Source organism: Polistes dominula, unplaced genomic scaffold (assembly GCF_049000335.1).
Source record: "Polistes dominula isolate Pdom_NZ unplaced genomic scaffold, Pdom_raw_medaka contig_373, whole genome shotgun sequence".
NCBI lineage: Eukaryota > Metazoa > Arthropoda > Insecta > Hymenoptera > Vespidae > Polistes > Polistes dominula.
In genome coordinates, this window is record NW_028300899.1 from 6,737,310 (window position 1) to 6,755,587 (window position 18,278).

At 27.5% G+C, this 18,278-nt stretch overlaps 4 protein-coding genes across 6 annotated transcripts in view; 2 read left to right on the forward strand and 2 right to left on the reverse strand.

The window, feature by feature from the left end:
* LOC107067606 (uncharacterized) overlaps window positions 1–9,168 on the forward strand; it is a 21,182-nt gene extending 12,014 nt beyond the window's left edge. The window contains 13 exon segments of the mRNA XM_089178730.1: window positions 53–183; window positions 261–1,100; window positions 1,192–1,312; window positions 1,403–1,530; window positions 1,613–1,756; window positions 1,845–2,969; window positions 3,050–3,465; window positions 3,743–3,976; window positions 4,204–5,124; window positions 5,209–5,338; window positions 5,415–5,586; window positions 5,589–6,173; window positions 6,277–9,168. Of these exon segments, the coding sequence (XP_089034856.1) occupies window positions 53–183; window positions 261–1,100; window positions 1,192–1,312; window positions 1,403–1,530; window positions 1,613–1,756; window positions 1,845–2,969; window positions 3,050–3,465; window positions 3,743–3,976; window positions 4,204–5,124; window positions 5,209–5,338; window positions 5,415–5,586; window positions 5,589–6,173; window positions 6,277–7,988 (6,659 nt within the window). The 3' untranslated portion in view covers window positions 7,989–9,168.
* A 161-nt stretch (window positions 9,169–9,329) lies between these two features.
* Window positions 9,330–17,100, reverse strand: LOC107067698 (uncharacterized). Of its 3 annotated transcripts, none has more exons than XM_089178917.1 (5): window positions 16,961–17,100; window positions 10,592–10,697; window positions 10,404–10,482; window positions 10,041–10,233; window positions 9,330–9,751 (listed from the first exon to the last, which is right to left on the reverse strand). In XM_089178917.1, exons 2-5 carry the CDS (start codon window positions 10,658–10,660, stop codon window positions 9,547–9,549), a joined length of 546 nt encoding a protein of 181 aa, XP_089035043.1. In that variant the 5' UTR covers window positions 10,661–10,697; window positions 16,961–17,100; the 3' UTR covers window positions 9,330–9,546. The 3 variants fall into 3 exon arrangements, with proteins under 3 accessions (XP_089035043.1, XP_089035048.1, XP_015178926.1); XM_089178922.1 differs by lacking the exon at window positions 16,961–17,100 and adding an exon at window positions 11,544–11,680; XM_015323440.2 differs by lacking the exon at window positions 16,961–17,100 and adding an exon at window positions 10,895–11,032.
* LOC107067695 (dynein intermediate chain 2, ciliary) lies at window positions 11,443–15,812 on the forward strand. The gene is given in 14 exon segments (XM_089178810.1): window positions 11,443–11,584; window positions 11,666–11,779; window positions 12,412–12,613; window positions 12,697–12,768; window positions 12,886–13,160; window positions 13,289–13,361; window positions 13,364–13,474; window positions 13,541–13,702; window positions 13,772–13,915; window positions 13,998–14,104; window positions 14,175–14,352; window positions 14,427–14,658; window positions 14,723–14,956; window positions 15,037–15,812. Coding segments are annotated over 14 exon segments (2,136 nt in total). The 5' UTR covers window positions 11,443–11,527; the 3' UTR covers window positions 15,212–15,812.
* On the reverse strand, window positions 15,320–18,152 carry LOC107067696 (ribitol 5-phosphate transferase FKRP). The gene is made up of 3 exons (XM_015323437.2): window positions 17,374–18,152; window positions 16,961–17,218; window positions 15,320–16,637 (listed from the first exon to the last, which is right to left on the reverse strand). Exons 1-3 carry the CDS (start codon window positions 17,836–17,838, stop codon window positions 15,867–15,869), a joined length of 1,494 nt encoding a protein of 497 aa, XP_015178923.1. The 5' UTR covers window positions 17,839–18,152; the 3' UTR covers window positions 15,320–15,866.
* Window positions 18,153–18,278: the final 126 nt, after the last annotated feature.

Here is an 18,278-nt window from a genome sequence, read left to right on the forward strand (position 1 = left end):
GTAAATTATACTATTTAATTATACTCTTTAATATTGGTATATTTTTGATTAGCTGGAAGTCAACCTGATGCTTTAGGTGATGTATTACAAACGGATACAGAAGAAGAATGTTCATTTCTAAAAATTGAGAATGTAGTTAGTCTTGCACCATCTACTGAAAATGTCGAAAGTGAAAATACTATTGTAAGTATTTTCTATAAGATCAAATTATTTGTATAATAATGTTAAAAATTTATTAATAATAATATATTTATTTGTAGATAAATGATATCAGAAAAGCTGTAGAAACTTTACCAGTTACACATAAATCAGTTTCACTTTTAAAAGCTTCTAATCAACCATTTATTTTAAAAAGAATTAATCCTGTGACTCTAAGACAACCAATCGGAAAAGCAAGTGAACCTTTAAAATTAATACCAGTCAAACCACTGATGCCTAAACCATCAACAACTGCAACCAATTTCATACCAATCGTTCCAAAGTCACAGATAATTCAAATAGACCATAACACATTACCATTTCAAGTATCTGTTGCTGCAAATACTACTATATCACCAGTACCTACTATATCACCAGTAACTACTATATCACCAGTAACTACTATATCACCAGTAACTACCATATCACCAGTAACTACTATATCACCAGTAACTACTCATAATATTACGGGATCAAACTCTCCAACCTTATCAAATCCAAATTATAAAATTTTAAAAGTGATTAAAACGACGCCTTCTCTTAGAGCAAAGGATTTAATATCTAAGTCGTCAGTAGATAAATTGAAATCTTCCGACAGTTATTCCAAGATGTTAAAACCTACAAAACTCGGCCATTTGTACAAATGTATGAGTCGTAATTGTTCTTTTACATCAGATTCTGAAATTTCATTTTGCCAACATTACAATCTACATGTGTTAGCTCCAATTAAGAAAAATGATCCTTCTCCATATGATTATCAAAAATGTGCCTATTGTTATATGGTTCTAAGTGATTGCACGCAAATGTTAAACCATATAAATGAGAGACATTCGCATTGTCGTTATCAATGTAATTGCTGTTTTTATAGAGCAATTACACCATCTTATGTACAAATACATCAGGTATTTTGAAAAACAAAATTATATTCGTCAATTTGTATTATATGTATATAATTTCATTATTATTCTTGTTTCAATATTCAAATTGTTCTAGGCGATATCTCACTCAACAGTCACAAATACTGGCATTTTGCTTGGTAAATTAAAAAAAGAGGTTCCAACTAAAGAAGATTATAATCGCCGTGATTACGTAGAACCGTACATATGTCAACATGGTTTGTATGCTTTTCTCTTTTTTTTTTTTTTGTTATATTCGACATTTCGTACTTTAATTGAAATTTTTTAAGTATGAATTTTATTTTCAGAATGTGGCAAGATTTTTTACATACCAGACGCATTTTGGAATCATTTAAAAACAAAGCATGGTAGTGTATCTACTTATAAGTGTCACTTATGTCCCTTATCATTCAAAAAAGCACACCATCTAGTAACAGTATGTATTTAAAAATATCAAATATAATTACTTATTGAATACATGATTCTATGTTTATGTAATTATTCTTTATCATTAATAGCATTACAAAGTTCATGGGATTAATAAACACCAATGTTTGTACTGTTTAAATGGTACAGACAAATTCAGCGATATGCTTACCCATTTAAGTCTATTTCATTGTAATCGATTGCCACAGATTCTTGAACGTACTATATCACCACAGGTATGGGCTAAATTTTCTGAGAACAATTTTTTTTATCAAAGAAATCATTTTAACATTCGATTTAACTAATGTCCATTCAAATATTCAGATACACAAATCTTTAGACATAATAAGTCGACTGTCAATAAGAACACTGGATATGAAAACTACAAGCATGGTGGTAGAAACACATGAAAATGAATCATCATCTCCTGAATTGTTAGAAGACATTTCTATATTGGATGAAAGTACGAAAGATGATTCGACGGATACGATGACTAATTCATCTTTAAATGCCGATAATAAAGAAGGCAAATCTTCGTCATCTAAGAAAAAGAAATCTTCAGAGAATAAAAAGGATTCTAAATTAGGAAATAAAACATCAAGCACAAATATTGATCCGGACGGAAAGTATCATATTTCAAAACATATTCTTCATGAACCAGAATTACAATTATTATCTGGCGTAGATGGAGATGTCAGTGCAGTAGATCCATTACAATTGACAAATTCATTAGATTGTTCGGATGAATATATCAATATCAATGTTTTAGATAATCCTAATTTCGTGAAAAATTTGGCTAATCAGAGCAATATTTCTTCCCCTAGTAAGAAATCATTAAATAATGAAAACAAAACAGAAGACAGTGATATAGAGATATTAGATCATATTGAAGTTACACAAAGCGATACTAAAATCTTCGAAGAAAAGTTAGAACAAAGTGATAAGGATATCCAAGAAACGTCAAATATAGATACGACTGAAAATAATAGTGAAAAGCAAGAAATAAATATAACTCAGGACATAGAAACCTCGAATAACCCTAATGTTTCAAGTAATAAATCAGAGAAACTGTTGTCTTTGGAAGATATTAAAAATACAGGTCTTATAGGAAATCAATTGTATAAATGTGGTTATGAAAATTGTGAATTCAGTGCTATTAATTCAATTGTTCTTCGAGGACATATGAAAAAGTGCGCTTATAAATCAGCTGAGAAGAATTTAAGGTGTGTACACTGCAAGAAACGTTTTGTTAAAATTGGCTTTTTACTTGAGCATTTAAAACAACATGGATTAAAACGTTTTGGTTGTGCACTATGTGATTCACGATTTACTGTTTCTTATCAAGCAAATGCTCATATGAAAACAAAGCATAAAATTCAATGCTGTAAAGTCGTTCCTGCTGATCCAAAAAATCCTTCAGCCGATGGCCTCTTTATTGTACAAAATACCGTAAGTGAACAATGGCAACATAATAAATATTATTTTATTAGTTAACATTTCATAAAACATTTTAATATTGTTTTACATAGTGGCCTATTAATATAGAACGAAAAGGTAAAAAACGAAAAATGATAAGAACACCGGAAAAAGATGTTGACAAAACTACTGACAGTGAAAAATTAAGTTTTGGTCCTGACGAAATAGAATCGTTGCCTCGTCAAGCGATATATAATCGTGAAGTACAATGTGCCGTTTGTCCTTATACTACTAAAGTTAGAACTAATATTATTAGACATTTGCAACTTCATGCTAAAGACGAAACTGTACCAGAAATTGGTCCAGTTAATCCAGTACCTTGCTTAGATAAAAAAGAGAGAATGTTCGACAAAATGGTCAATCTTGCTAGTAGTTCTCATCAAAACGGACGAATGGGAGGAAAACCTAAAGACTCTGAAAAAGATAACGATGAAAGTTTTATACCTAAATATGTACCAGAGCATAAAAGGTATTATAAAGTATACGCAATTATTACAAACCAATTTGATTTTAGTATTTTTAATGTATTATTTATTTATTTATTTATTTATTTATTTATTTATTTATTTATTTATTATACCAGAAAAGAATAATTTACACAGTAATATCAAGGTTAATACATAGTAAATCCTACAAGGGGTAAACATAGTTACCTTTACATAGCCTGGTACATACTAAAATTACTAATACTTAAAACTAAGAAATATAGGTAATATACCGTTAATTATTTTTTATTTTATTTGTAGATACGTATGCAGCGTAACAGAATGTAATTATCTTACTGTCGACGAAGCTATGCTACGTTATCATTTAAAAGCATTGCATTCTGATGAACAGTACTTCCGATGCCCACATTGTCCACAACCATCTCCAGGCCAAGAAGTACAAAACATAGCAATTGATAAAATGGGAGTTCATTTGAAAATGCATGATACTAGACTGTATAAATGTTCTCATTGTAATCATCATCACTATCATAGGTTTGTAATATTATTATTTTATTTGATCTGCTTAGATATATAATCTTTATTTAATAGAATTGACAATTCAAACATATGACAAGTGTAAGACAGAATCAATGAAAAATAATTGTCAAATTCTTTCAATATTAAGTACTTTTATCTAACACTTGCCAGATGTTTCATATATGTTATTAAGTATACGATGCATTGGATATGCTCTCTGATAGTGGTGAAATGTTCTATAGGCATATCATAGAGAGACATCTTTCTGATAAACATCCGGAGAAAAGGCCATTTGTCAAAGTAATTAGGGAATTAGAAAGTACAGAAAATAACATTCAACAATCAGCTCAAGAAGAAACAGAAGAAGACATTCCAGATTCTGATGGTAACCATTGGAAATGTAACTTATGTGAATTTAAATGTGTTTACAAAGCTGAAATGGTAAATCATTCGAATGTAACCCACGATGAGAAGAGTCAATTCAAGTGTACTCCCTGCGATTTGAAGACAAATATAAAAGTAGTTCTCGAACAACATATTAGCTTAAAACATAAAAATGAACCAAATTTTGATTATATCACGAATTATCAGAAGATTAAAGGGATAAGTAAAAAATCAGGTGATTCGGCTGAACAAGGAGGACAAGATGAACCTTTCGATACTACTCCTCTTTGGAGAAGAGATATGCCACGAGTTAGACATATTCGTGGTATCCTTTTAGAAGATGAGGAAGTCGTTTTAAAAACTGAAACAACATCTGTCAAACAAGGAAAAAGAAAAAGTGATTCGGTGGATTCAGTTTGTGCTAAACCAGCTAAAATTAAACACGTCAAATCAGTTTCTCTGGACGAAAATAAACACAACAACAAAGAAAAATCAAAACGTTCGCTGTCCTGTGAGAAAATTGAAGTGAATAATTCTGTTGGAAGTGAAAGTAATAAATCGAAAGAAATAGTCAAACATACTAGTAATATTTCACTTGAAAAAACACCAACGAAATCAAAAACGACTATAGAAATTGATGATGAATCAGACAATGAATTATTTGGACCTTATGGAAGTCCTGTGAATAATTTGTATGTGTGTACATTGTGTGATCAATACAAGACAAAATACAAGCACGATATGCGGGATCATCTTTACAGAGAATTAAATTACTCAAGGTAAATATGAACCATTAATTTATCCAATTGATTAACTGTATAAAACAACAAGGATTTTTATAATATTTATTAACGCTTATTTAGATGGCATTGCAAGGGTTGTGGATTCTTGTCTGTAAATCGTAACGCATTGTTGAAACATTTTCAAAGACGTCACCATGGAAGACGACCAGCTCATGAACCTCTTTCTCCTGATAATTCTATTGAAAAATGGGTTTGTTTAAAAAATCGTATATTATACATTGTACGAAAATTTCAAATTATTATATTATTCATTTTGTATTTTATAGGTCTATACTTTGCTTAGAAAACAAACTGAAATAATGAAAGGATTATTACTAAAACAAGGTCATAATAAGAATAATACAAAAACCATTACACCTGTAAAAAATAAAAATACGTCGCCTTCTGTTACTAAAAGTAATCGCAAGATCATTAAGGAAGATGTTGAAAAGTTAAAAAATTTATCTTCGAAAAAAAGAAGATGAGTTGTAACGTAACTAGAAAAATTAAAACTATTAATATAAATAGTAATGATTACAGTAATGGTAAAGATAAGAATAAAGATAAAAATAAGAATAAGAATAAGGAAAAGGAAAAGGAAAAAGAAAAAGTAATGGAAAAAGTAATGGAAAAGGAAAAGGTAAAGGAAAAGGTAAAGGATAAGGTAAAGGATAAGGAAAAAGATAAGGAAAAGGATAAAGAAAAGGATAAGGATGAAAATACGGCTAAGGATATGGATAAAGATATGAATAAAGATAAAGATAAACATAAAGATAAGGATAAAGATGAAGATGAAAATAAAGACAAAGATAAAAATAGTGCTAATGTTAATGCTGATGCTAATGATAATGCTAATGATAATGATAATGATAATGATAAAGGTAAAGGTAATGATAAGGATAATATTGATTATGACGATGAAGATGATTACGACTATGACGATGATTATAATGACAGCGATAGTAGCAAGAATCTTGTCATTGATGATACTATAGAAGATAATGAATTGGATCAAGAAAAGAATGTACAAGCAAAGAAAAGAGAAGGTAAATTTGAACATTTTTTTTTTGCCAATAAGATTTTTTTTTTAATAATACAAATAAATACATTATAAATATATTACTAATTAAATTAAAATATTTTATACAGATTTACTAGAGAATAATTCAGATTATTATTTAATTTGTAAACATTGCAAAAAGGGATACAATAGAATGCGTGGATTTAAATTACATGTGCAAGCAGTACATTTAAAATGTCTTGAATATCTTTGTCCTCATTGTGATCGAAGTACCAACTATCAAAACTCGATGCTTCAACATATTCGTACAAAACATCCAGGTTTTTCTGAGAAAATCGTTCGTAATCCTATGGCCTATGATCCGGAATTAATCGAAGATTTTTGGTTGAAGGAATTTGGTGTTATGACTTTGCAAGAACGTAAAGAAAGAAAACAATTAAGAGAGACTTATGCTAATAGTAACAATAAAAGTGATCAAGAATTAAGTGAAATATTAAAAGATTGTAAAGAGTGTGGTTTTATTCCTATAACTATAAATGAAATGGAATCTCATTCGAAAATACACGAGTCAAAATCTGCTGATTATAAGTGCCGATATTGTGATTTTACTAGTGATTTGCAAGCAGATTTTCGAATACATTGGAAGATCTTTCATCCTTATGTACCATTTTATTTTATAGAAGAAGACCCTGAGAAAAATACTGCATCAACTAGCAAAGATGTAAATAATGTAGAAAAATCTACAAAAGATAAAGAAGTTACAAATAAAAACAATGAAAATAATGATGATTCAAAGGAAATAAGATACTCTTGCTTTTATTGCAAAATACAAAGTAATTCTTTAGATGTATTACGAAAACATTGGAATTCAAATCATCAAACTTCGACAGTAGTTAATGAATTAAATGGATTAAAACTGAATCTTCCATTTAAATATAACGAAGTACACGTGCCACTTTCTTCAAACACACAAACTCGAGATAGTGATATTAAAATGACTGTACAAAGTACTGCTGATAGTAGCGAAAATAGAACATGGATTTGTCAATGGTGCCACGAAGTATGTCACTCTGATTACGATATGAAAAATCATCAAAATATGTTTCATTCTCATTTACCATTTCATTTCATAACTGACAGTGGAAAAGGATTACATAAAGTATACATTTGTCCAATATGTTCTTTTAAAACAATTTTTATCAATGGTATGAGAAAACATGTAACCAAACACGTTAATTATTATAAATGTAAATATTGCACTGAAACATTTAATAATCCAAATCAAGTTGATACGCATAATTTTAAAGAACATCCAGAATTTCCAGTTAAGATAGAAATTGCAACAAATTATAAAGAAATGTTGGAGAACATAATGGACAAAGTTTCGTGGAATAGCATTAGTGAATCGGAATTATTAGAAACAGCGAGACAAGAGAGAAAGTCATCGAAACAAATGTTGAAAAGTCGAGCGGTTGCAAGAAAATCTACAGCTAAGTCAACTATACGTGAACGCCATCATCCGTACAAAGTAAAAGCCGTTGCTCGAAAATCTATAAATCCACTACCAAAATATTCTACCGACTTTAATTTTTTACCTAGTAATTGTACAAATGATAGTGATTTTGACAAAACTTCGACCAACCAATATTCGTTTTATGGTATACCATCAAAACCTGTTAACTTAGGAGAATTAAGTACATACATGGTAGTTGGAGGTCTTAGTATGAAAGTAAATTGCACCACTCTTGCTCAGTTGATAAATATTAATGCGTGCATTAAGCTTAACGATATTAGGTATGATCCTAAATATGTTTCATTATTTTCAAAAGAAAAACAGTGAAATTTATCAATCAAATATCATTGCATCAACTATCAAAAAATCATTTTCTCTAGACAATACAGTACCACCAGCACAAGAATCTCGAGTAATTATTTGAGATATAATATATTTAATTAAATAAATAGCTCTTCTTTTTTGGTTATTATAACAGTATTCACATATTTTTCATAATATTTATGTGCATTTTCATTTATTTTGATTACATATATTTTATTGTCTTATTAGTAACTTTAGTAAATATTCAGTAAATATATTTTGTTAAAAGTAAAGAGTGCACACAGGTAAGCTTATTATTTTATTAATGATTTTTAAATTAACTGTTATATTCTATTAAAAGATTATTATTTATTAATTAAATTATTCTATTTGTTTCATTCGCGATAAGATTATTAATATTATTTGTATTAAACAGTACGTTTTTTTTTATTATAATATACAAATGTCGTTAAACTACATTATTACAGAAATAAAAATAAAAGGCATCATCCTCATATAATGAATATTACAAATTTGTATCAAAAATTATCAGATAAGCTTTTGCATTATAAATATTTTGATACAAAATCATGAACTTTCAGTAATATAATTAATATATTTAGATCACATCTATGTGATGACAAATAATATCTAACAAAGTAGTGAATTATGTTTTGAAAAATTTTGTTATACGTAATTTGTTATTCATCTTGTATAGAATAATAAGATTAATATTAATAATGATTTTAATAATAATGTAGTTAATAGTGTTATTGTAATAGTAGTAGTAGTAGTAGGTAGTACTAATACTAGTAGTAGTAGTAGTAATAATAATATTAATAATAATATAAATGAGAAATTTTAGTATAATGATACTTGTTTAATGTAAATAGTTTTAACATATTCATTCTAAAAAAAGAAAAATGCTAGGTATAATTGTATTGTATCTACATTAATGTAATGATAATTGTTTACTGCTATCTTTACAAAACTAATAGGAAAAAAATGATTGACAAGTAATACATGAAAAATACTTAAAAAAAAAAAAAAAAAGAAAGAAAATAAAAAATAGTATATACTACAGTATAAAAAGATAAGACTGAGGGGGTATCCTGAACATTAGATCCTATGTAATTAATATTTATGTAAATATCATGTATCATAAATGTTAAATAAATATTTTTGATTTTTATAATTTAATAAATTTTCAATAATAATAATGTTTTCGTCACAATGCAAACAACGTAGGATTAATTTTTTTTTGTATTAAAGTGCGTTGCATCTTGGAACTTTTCTTATATTTAATTCGTTTTATTTTAATTAAAGCGTAAATAATTATTGAAATACGCAACACACAACCATAAATAAAGAAAGATAACATATATATTCTTTATTAATATTAGCATTTTTTTTTACTAGAAGCACAAAAATATTTTATTTACTTTTCTTAAAAAGTATTTGAAAATATATAATGCATAATACTAGTTTATATATTCAGCTGATATTATGTCGTAAACTATTTCATTTAATTTTCATAAATAATTTTGTATTGTTTTCATTAAATACGACTCGTTGTTTTACATTATAATATTTGACAATGGCAAGCAAAACATCCAGAAGGTACGTAAGTCCACGTAAATGCATGAGATGGTTGAGTTGGATCTAAATTCAAAGAATCTTCACTTTCTTCACTTAAATCCTCGATACTAAATGTATCAGTAAGCTCTCGTTTATGTTTCAGAGATTCTTTTCCTTTTGATAATGAGAAAAGTGTAGTTTCATCATCGCTAACAAAAAATATATTACAATTTTTTTTTACAACAGTAGTAGTAACAACTAATTTTATTTTTATTCAAATTTGTAGAACAAATCCTACATATTCCTCCCTTATTATAATTTCTTCTTCTTCTTCTTCTACTACTCTTCTACCATGAAGAAGAAGAAGAAAATTATAATTTATTATGATATAATATTATTTATAAGATAATATTAGAAGGGACCTGAAAGAAATAGGATACGAAGACCGCGAATGGAAGGATATTATTATTATTATTATTTATAATTAATTAAAATTACCTTTCACTTCCACTATGCCAATATTCAACTAATGGAAGATTTTCTTTATTTTTAGATGGAATAGGCAACCTTTCTATCGATATTAATCCGCTACTATTATTACTACATACATTTATTTTGGACGTTTCATGTTTTGGTAATTTCATATAATCTGAATTATGTTGTATTCGTTTTGCTTGTTCAATTCGTGCTTCTATAAAAAAAAAAAAACAAATTTATATATCTTTATATTATGAAATCTTGATTTTAAAATTAATATTAATTATGTGATTGAATATAATAATTAGATAAAACTAAACAAAAGATGCACTTACAATTGATTTGTGAATATAAGTTTGAATTAATTAATGATAAATCGCGTACCAAGTTTCTTTTGCCATTGTTTAGTTGAATTTCTTTGAGATGTTTGCGTCAGATTACTGTTACAACTACTATCACTTCCCTACAAAAAAATACATTCACACACATTTAACTTTGCATTAATTAAATATATTTATATAAACTGATATTAATTTTAACAAATAATATTTAGATTAAAATTATGTGCTTACCAGAAATAGTTTTTCATCTTCATTGTGAGTAATTATTTTAGGGTCACTATCAATTCCACTATCCTCCATGACAACAAGATAATATATTTTTTTCTTTTTAACTTATCTGCAAAATCCACAAAATATAATATTTTATTTCTTTTTGTTTTTTTAAATAACTATACAATTTGTTTTAATATTCCATTAAGATAGTTTTTTAATTATTTCATATGACAAACATTTTAATATGAAACACTTAAAACAAAGATACATGAATAAACAAATAAATAATGTGACACTAATTATTATTATTATTATACGTACATGAATATCATATATTTATAATATTTATTATACACTATAACAATTCATTTACATTCCACACAAGAATCTAGTAACAACTTGTTGAAATGCTTATATTATCTTGGGATAGTCCAGTATTGATTTTCTTTCAACCAATAACCAAAAATACAGATATAAATCTTATCATGTTTATATTTTTTTTAAAAAACATTTTCTATAAATTCCATAAAAGTATATTTATTGTATTAAGTATATTAAATATACGAATACATTTTAATACAATTAATGTTATTCAATGAAATTAAAATTAATAATCAAATCTAACCGATTTTATTTATATCAATTATTATCAAGCATATTTTTATGACATTTTATTTGGAATATATATAAATATATAATATTATTTGTTCATTTTAATAATTATTTATGTCAAACTAATGTAAATCTTGTTTAGAAAAAGCTTAGAAAATTCTATTAGAAGTGGCAAGAAATAAATGGCAGTAGTAACCATAATAATACCAATGTATCCTTGACAACCATAAATAAAATTTTTTTCCATGCATGAACAACAAAATCTGCACAGCTGAGGATAAACCTAATCAAATATTTAAGTTTTCATAACTTTATTTAATAACATATAACAAATAACACATAATGGCTTCTACGTTACCCAAAAGACAACCCTCTAAAGTCTCAGAATTGATGAAAGATGTAAGTTACTGTAAATTCTGATAAAGTATTTTTATATATAAATTAACAATTAATAATTAATAATGTTCATGAACATTTTAGTATTCGAGTTTGAAGAGTCGTATGTCAGGTATGAGCTTAGCTGGTGGAGATACGGATTGGATGCGAGGAAAAGTTGCTCTTAAACCTGATGATCAATTACAATTAACAGAAACAGTACATTGAATTCTTTTGTATTATTAAATATTAGGTCGAGTCATAAGTAATTTCCAATGCGGCTATGTAGAATCTATTTTTCGTATTTACCTACTATAAGTCACCGAAACAAACGGATTTTCGATATCACTGTATAGATGAGGATTCAGTTAGTCTTCTGTTAATTTTTTTATGCAGTCAATATGTTACATTTAACTGTTTTTCTTAACAACTGAAATGAATAGTAAAAAGTGCATGTTCGACATGTAATGCTTTAAGAATTGAAACAAGGCAATAGCACTAAAGTGGCAACTGAAAAAATATACAGCGTATACAGTGCAGAACTGATAACTGATAGGGCAATCAGAAATTGGTTTGTAAAATTCCGTTCTGGAGATACGATCTTAAAAGATGAACCAAGTGCAGGACGTATTTCTGACTTTGATGAACCTTTTAAAGGTAATATTGGAGTAAAATCCAATAGATACGTTCAACAATTGCAAAGAGTGCAAAAAAAAACTCCACGAAAGGTGTCTTGCACTTATCAGTCGCAGAAACGCCATTCTTTGTCTCATAAAAAAACGGAAGTTATTTATGACTCGACCTAATACTATCTAAAGGTTGCAAATATTTCATAGTAATGTTAATTTTAGGAACTTCAAGAAGAAATTGCACGAGTACTTACAGTACACAACACACGTATTCCTGACTCACTAGTTGAATGGTCTTGGAAATTAAGAGAATTTATTAGACTACCTGATCCTCCTAATGTAGTAACTCTCATGAGTGTACCTGGTACTATACTACGTAAAGATTCTGAGGAAGCTAAGGTGCAAATAGCTGGTGGTATTGTTGGTAAGCCAATACATAATATAACAAATGATTATCGGATATACTATTAGAAAAATGCATTTATTTTATATTATATTTTTGTATAGCAGAAAACCATGATGATGGGTTGACCTTTGATACCAGGCAGGAGGATGTACTGGATAAATATGCAGATGAAGGTGTGTTTCAGAATAATTCATCCTAAATTTCAAAGTAAATGTTTTTTTTTTTTTAATATTAAGCATCTTCTGATTGTTCAATAATATTTTAAATCAAAATATTATAATACATTTTAGAATATGAAGGAGAATATGAATACGAAGCGGAATTAGGTGAAAATGAGTACCAAAGAGAGAGACATAAAAAAATACCTAATCAATTTAATTTTTGCGAGAGAGCTGCATTAACGTATGAAAATCCTATGAGAGTAAGTTTATTAAATGTTGCAATATTTTATGGATGAGTAAGCCATTCATTTCTTTTATAGGATATGAGTACACAAACTTTACCTCCACCTACAGCATTGTTTAATACGCACGTCTTCCAATGGACTATTTTTGACGAATACCAGGTGTATAAATAATAATAATAATAATAATAATAATAATAATAATAATAATAATAATAATAATAAGGATTCTCAAAGTATTCTTGTGTGTGGGGGGGGCAGTATTTATAATTAAATATTTAATTATACAGGAAGATTACATGCAACAACAACGTGAAAAAGAAAGAGAAAGAAGATTGCCAGTTACACAGGTACGAAGAGAGGATATAAAAAAAAAGAACAAATGGAGAACATAGAAATGTATGATAGAATGATTAAAGCAGCTAAAACATTAGAAAGAATGGTGAATCAAAATATATTTGATGAAATTGCTCAGGGTAAGTTTAATTATATAATTTTCAATTTACTCAATTTAATGTTCTATTCATTAATAATGTTTGTAGACTATAGATATTGGGATGATCCAAGTGATGAATTTAAAGATGGTGAAGGATCTTTATTACCATTATGGAAATTCCATTATGAACCAACAAAAAAACATGATATCACAGATGTATGCTTTAACGCAAGATATTATGATCTATTTGCAGTAGCATATGGAACATGTTAGTAATTAATGTATAATTATATTTAATATATTTATAATAATATTATCAATTTTTACTGTATTACAGTGACATTTAGTAGTCCTATAAAGAATGGTTCAGTATGTTTATTTAGTTTGAAAAATCCATCGTATCCAGAATGGATTTGTCCAATAGAATCTCCAGTAATGTGTTTAGATTTTAGCATTCAACATCCTCATTTGTTAGTCATTGGTAAATTTTATGAAACGTATTAATATTTTGTAAACTATTAATACATGATTTAATTTATTATTTATTAATCTTTTTAATAAAGGTATGAAAGACGGTTCAGTAGCTGTATATAATATTATGTTACCACCAACAGGCCCACAGTACAAAAGTAATGACGTTACCCAAAAACATGGAGGAATTGTATGGGAGGTATATTACAAACACACACACATTCATAAAAAATATTAATTATATTCATTGATTATAATATTTATTAAAGGTTCGTTGGGCACCAGATACTCAAGAAGGAAATTTAGCATTTTATAGTGTTAGTATCGATGGTAAAATCAATTTTTGGGTTCTCAATCAAAAAGAACTCGGATTAACAACTGTTATGACTTTGTATCTTGATCAACCACCAATACCAGGTCCTGATGGTACAATGATAACACTCAAAGGTATATTATATTGATAATATGAAGTTTTATATTTTATCTAGAAATATTTATTAATCATTAACAATTATGTGAAGGCTGTGGAACTTGTCTAGCTTTTTATCCATCTGATGAACATGTATTCTTAGTTGGAACTGAGGAAGGTACTATGTATAAATGTAATACAGCATACAGTAGCATTTATATGCAAATATATAATGAAGCTCATAATATGCCAGTGTATCGTATAGTCTTCAATAAATATAATTCGAAAATATTTGCAAGTTGTTCAGGAGATTGGAGAATTAAAATATGGGAAGATGAAAGACCGTAAGTTTTAAATATAAACTAAGCAAAATTGTGGATACAAACTTATGAATATTTCATTACACAGAGATCCACTTTTTATGTTTGACCTTGGTGTTCCAATTGGAGATGTTCAATGGGCACCTTACAGTTCAACTGTCTTGGCTTGTGTATCAAATGATGGAAAAGTTACTGTTTTTGATTTGAACGTAAACAAATACAGACCAATTTGTAGCCAAGCAATTGTTAGTAAAAAAAAATACAAATTAACAAGGCTTGCTTTTAATACTAAACTACCCTTTATCATAGTTGGTGATGACAAGTAATTAATATTTGAATATACAGGAACATAAACTTATTACATATTTGTAAAAGACTTTAATAAAATGTTTTTATTAATAGGGGCACCATAAATGCATTAAAACTATCACCAAATCTTAGAGTGAAAGTAAAACCAACGAAAAAGCAAATCGATTTAACAGATACTGAATTAGAATGTATGAAATTAGAAAAATTATTAAGTTTTATACGAGAACCACCTACATTAACACCACCGAAAGATGTTAAATTAGAATGAGAAAAAAAAGAACACATTATACAGTAATATATCTTCAGGAGAAGTTTGTTATTTGCAATATATATTTGTAAGTAATAGTCGAAGGTATTGTAAAAACATATTATTGCATTAATTATTAAATGTTATAACTTTATTTGATGTTTTTGTTGAAAGCTGTCCAAATGTTAATGGGATTATTATTAGACTTTTAAATACAAGTAGAAATATTTGGCATCAAATTTATGTACTTTTTTTTTATTATCTTAACTTCTAAGCAGAAATAATGCAATGTTAATGACTATTGCTCATTTTCAATTCACGCATGCTGACTTACAATATAACTACTTATTAATTATTACTTCAACATTACATGGAATCATAAATCAAAGTTCATATCGATTAAAAATGTTTCACTTAAATATTTTGTTCTTATTGTTAATAATTATATTTTCAATAATACAAAAAGTTAATACAAAGCGTGCAAATAATAATATAATTAGTTATCTAATATCAATTCCCTATTATATTAATTGGAAATATTATAACGTTTATAACAGATCTCGTAAAACGATATCAGTCGTTACTTTTTATTTAATACGAATTATTCTAAAAAAAAAAGAAATAACATCGATAGCATTTAATGGAATGCGAATAACAATAATAAAAGTAATGAAATTTAATTAAAAATGATCTTATTTGGAAGCTTTGGATTTTCTACGACTCCTTTAAAATATTTAAGCTCTAAAAAGTCTCTAATATTATTTGGGCATGGAACTTGTCTACCCGCAAATTCAATGCTTGACATAGGATGAAGAAATTGTTCAGGAAAATCTTCATTTTTCATAAACCATGCGTCTTTAACCATAGATCCATTTTTAGTATAGAATGGAAGTAAGTTAACGTGTAAATTATTAATTTTGGAATATTGTACTTTAAAAAATGCACCCTCTGTAGCTTTTTCCCAAACAAAACCGTGTTTATCTACAACAGGTTTAACTTTAGCTTTAACTAACCATGGAGATCTTTCTAAATCAAATTTATTTATTCCTATTTGTACTTCATGATCCCATGGTAGAATATCTCCATTTTTCATTGCACCTAACAATGATGTTCCTTCTAACCAGAAACGAATACCAACTTCATCTAACTGATCAAAAACGTGATGAGCAACTTTTCTCAATCCAGCAAGACAACAAGGAGGTGTATGTCGATTCTGATAAATATATGATGGTATACCATTTATCACTGATCCAAAACATCTTGAAGTTTCTTTCGAGCATCCATACCATTCAATTAAATTGGAAGCTCTTATTACTTTTTTCATTCCTAACTGTTTAAACATTAATTTTTCACGACTTTGATGTAATTGTTCCAACTTTCCTTGAATTTGTTGATTTCTATATAACATCTTTCTTTCGTTAAACTGATGATCTTTTAGAATATGAATCTATCAATGTAAAAAACTATCAAATGTTACTCTTATAATATTATTAATATAAACCAAATTCTAATATAAATACATATTACAAAATAAAAACAAATAAATTAACACTTACCACTTTAAATAACAAAATTATTCACGTGAAAATGTTAAAACTTAGATGATATAAAAAACACACACGTAGAAAACAAATGAAGCATTAAGAAAATAATCACAAACGATTTATTACTCTTATTAGAGTAAATAAAAAAAAGCAAATGTAAATAATAAAAAATAGATAAATCAACGAATAATTAAAAATAAATTTGACATTAAAGAAATGAATTTACCTTTGCACCAATAGCTGTAGTTTGTATGTACAATGCATCTGGAAAAGGCAATAGAAATGGATCGGAGAGTTTTCTTAATGTTTTGACTTCTAACATCGTTGCATGTTTTCCAACTACGAAATCACATTCCACGTCAGAAGAATGAGTGAATTGTAAGCTCCATTCCTTAATCTTCAAGTTCACGGAAAGACAAGATAAAGTAACTTCACCTACAGGTACACTTACTATTCCATATTTTGACATTTGTGCAATGGTATTCTATATGAAAAATATATTAATAATTAATATAATTCATTTATATATATATATATATATATATATATATATATATATATATATATATATATTCTTGTATAATATATATATATATAATCTTGTTTATAATCTTTTATAATATAAAATGAATGAATTACCTGTAGAATTTGTTTGTTGGGTATTTGACTAGCATCAGGTAAAAATAATACAAACTTAGTGCGTATGTAAAACATAGGATTTCTTTCCTCATAAGTTTTGTTGAAATCGGTATGCAAAGTGATGAGTTTAACATTCTGCAATGTTTCATTTTCAAAATGCAATTCCAAAGGTGGATACGGCAGCTCATCGCATACAATTAAAATTGGTATGGTTGGGAAAGAATTCAATACGGATTCCACTGTGGACACCACGTCATTTTCAAAACTTTCAAATTGACGTATAATTATAGTTACAAGGCGAGATAAACGACGATGCAATTTGTGTGGTGGATCATTAGTAACAGCACCAGGTGTCAATAATCCTAACGTGTTTTGTGCTGCGAATAACCTCCATATTCTGTGCCAAATAATAATATTTCCCAATAACGCAAACACGAGCAATGTTCTTACAAAGCTAAGGCGCATACTTATTTTACAAAATAAAATGTCACATCGTATATCGTATTTTAAACAGACACTTCAATTTTCACATTATCAATAACATTTGTAATCCCTTTAAGAAATGTCATTTCTTAGTATATTTAATATCTCCATTATTTAGGGTTATCTTAAAGGATCGTCGTTCTAAAACGTCACTTTTCAATAATGATTACCAACATATAAACTATAAATATCCCTTTTTATTTGGGATTCAAAATTTGACATGAAAGTTATTCCTTTTTTATTATAAAACAGCATTACTGTTAAAATTATACAGTTGTACTGTAATATTTGATTTACAAAAAGTTGAATTAGAAATGCATAACCTATATATAGTTTCTTGTTTTATTCATGCAACATAGTTGTAAACCTAACCTTATACAGTAAACAAGGAATAACTCTACCTAACTAACTTCACACTTTAC

Excerpts from the sequence above, each read along its gene's own strand:
- LOC107067696 (XM_015323437.2), bottom strand. The coding sequence starts at position 17,838 with ATGCGCCTTAGCTTTGTAAGAACATTGCTCGTGTTTGCGTTATTGGGA. Across the intron at positions 17,219-17,373 it reads CCAACAAACAAATTCTACAG|AATACCATTGCACAAATGTC; the intron begins GTAATTCATTCA and ends TTTTTCATATAG. Across the intron at positions 16,638-16,960 it reads CTACAGCTATTGGTGCAAAG|ATTCATATTCTAAAAGATCA; the intron begins GTAAATTCATTT and ends TTACATTGATAG.
- LOC107067698 (XM_089178917.1), bottom strand. The coding sequence starts at position 10,660 with ATGGAGGATAGTGGAATTGATAGTGACCCTAAAATAATTACTCACAAT. Across the intron at positions 10,483-10,591 it reads AAGATGAAAAACTATTTCTG|GGAAGTGATAGTAGTTGTAA; the intron begins GTAAGCACATAA and ends ATTTTTTTGTAG. Across the intron at positions 9,752-10,040 it reads TGGCATAGTGGAAGTGAAAG|CGATGATGAAACTACACTTT; the intron begins GTAATTTTAATT and ends ATTTTTTGTTAG.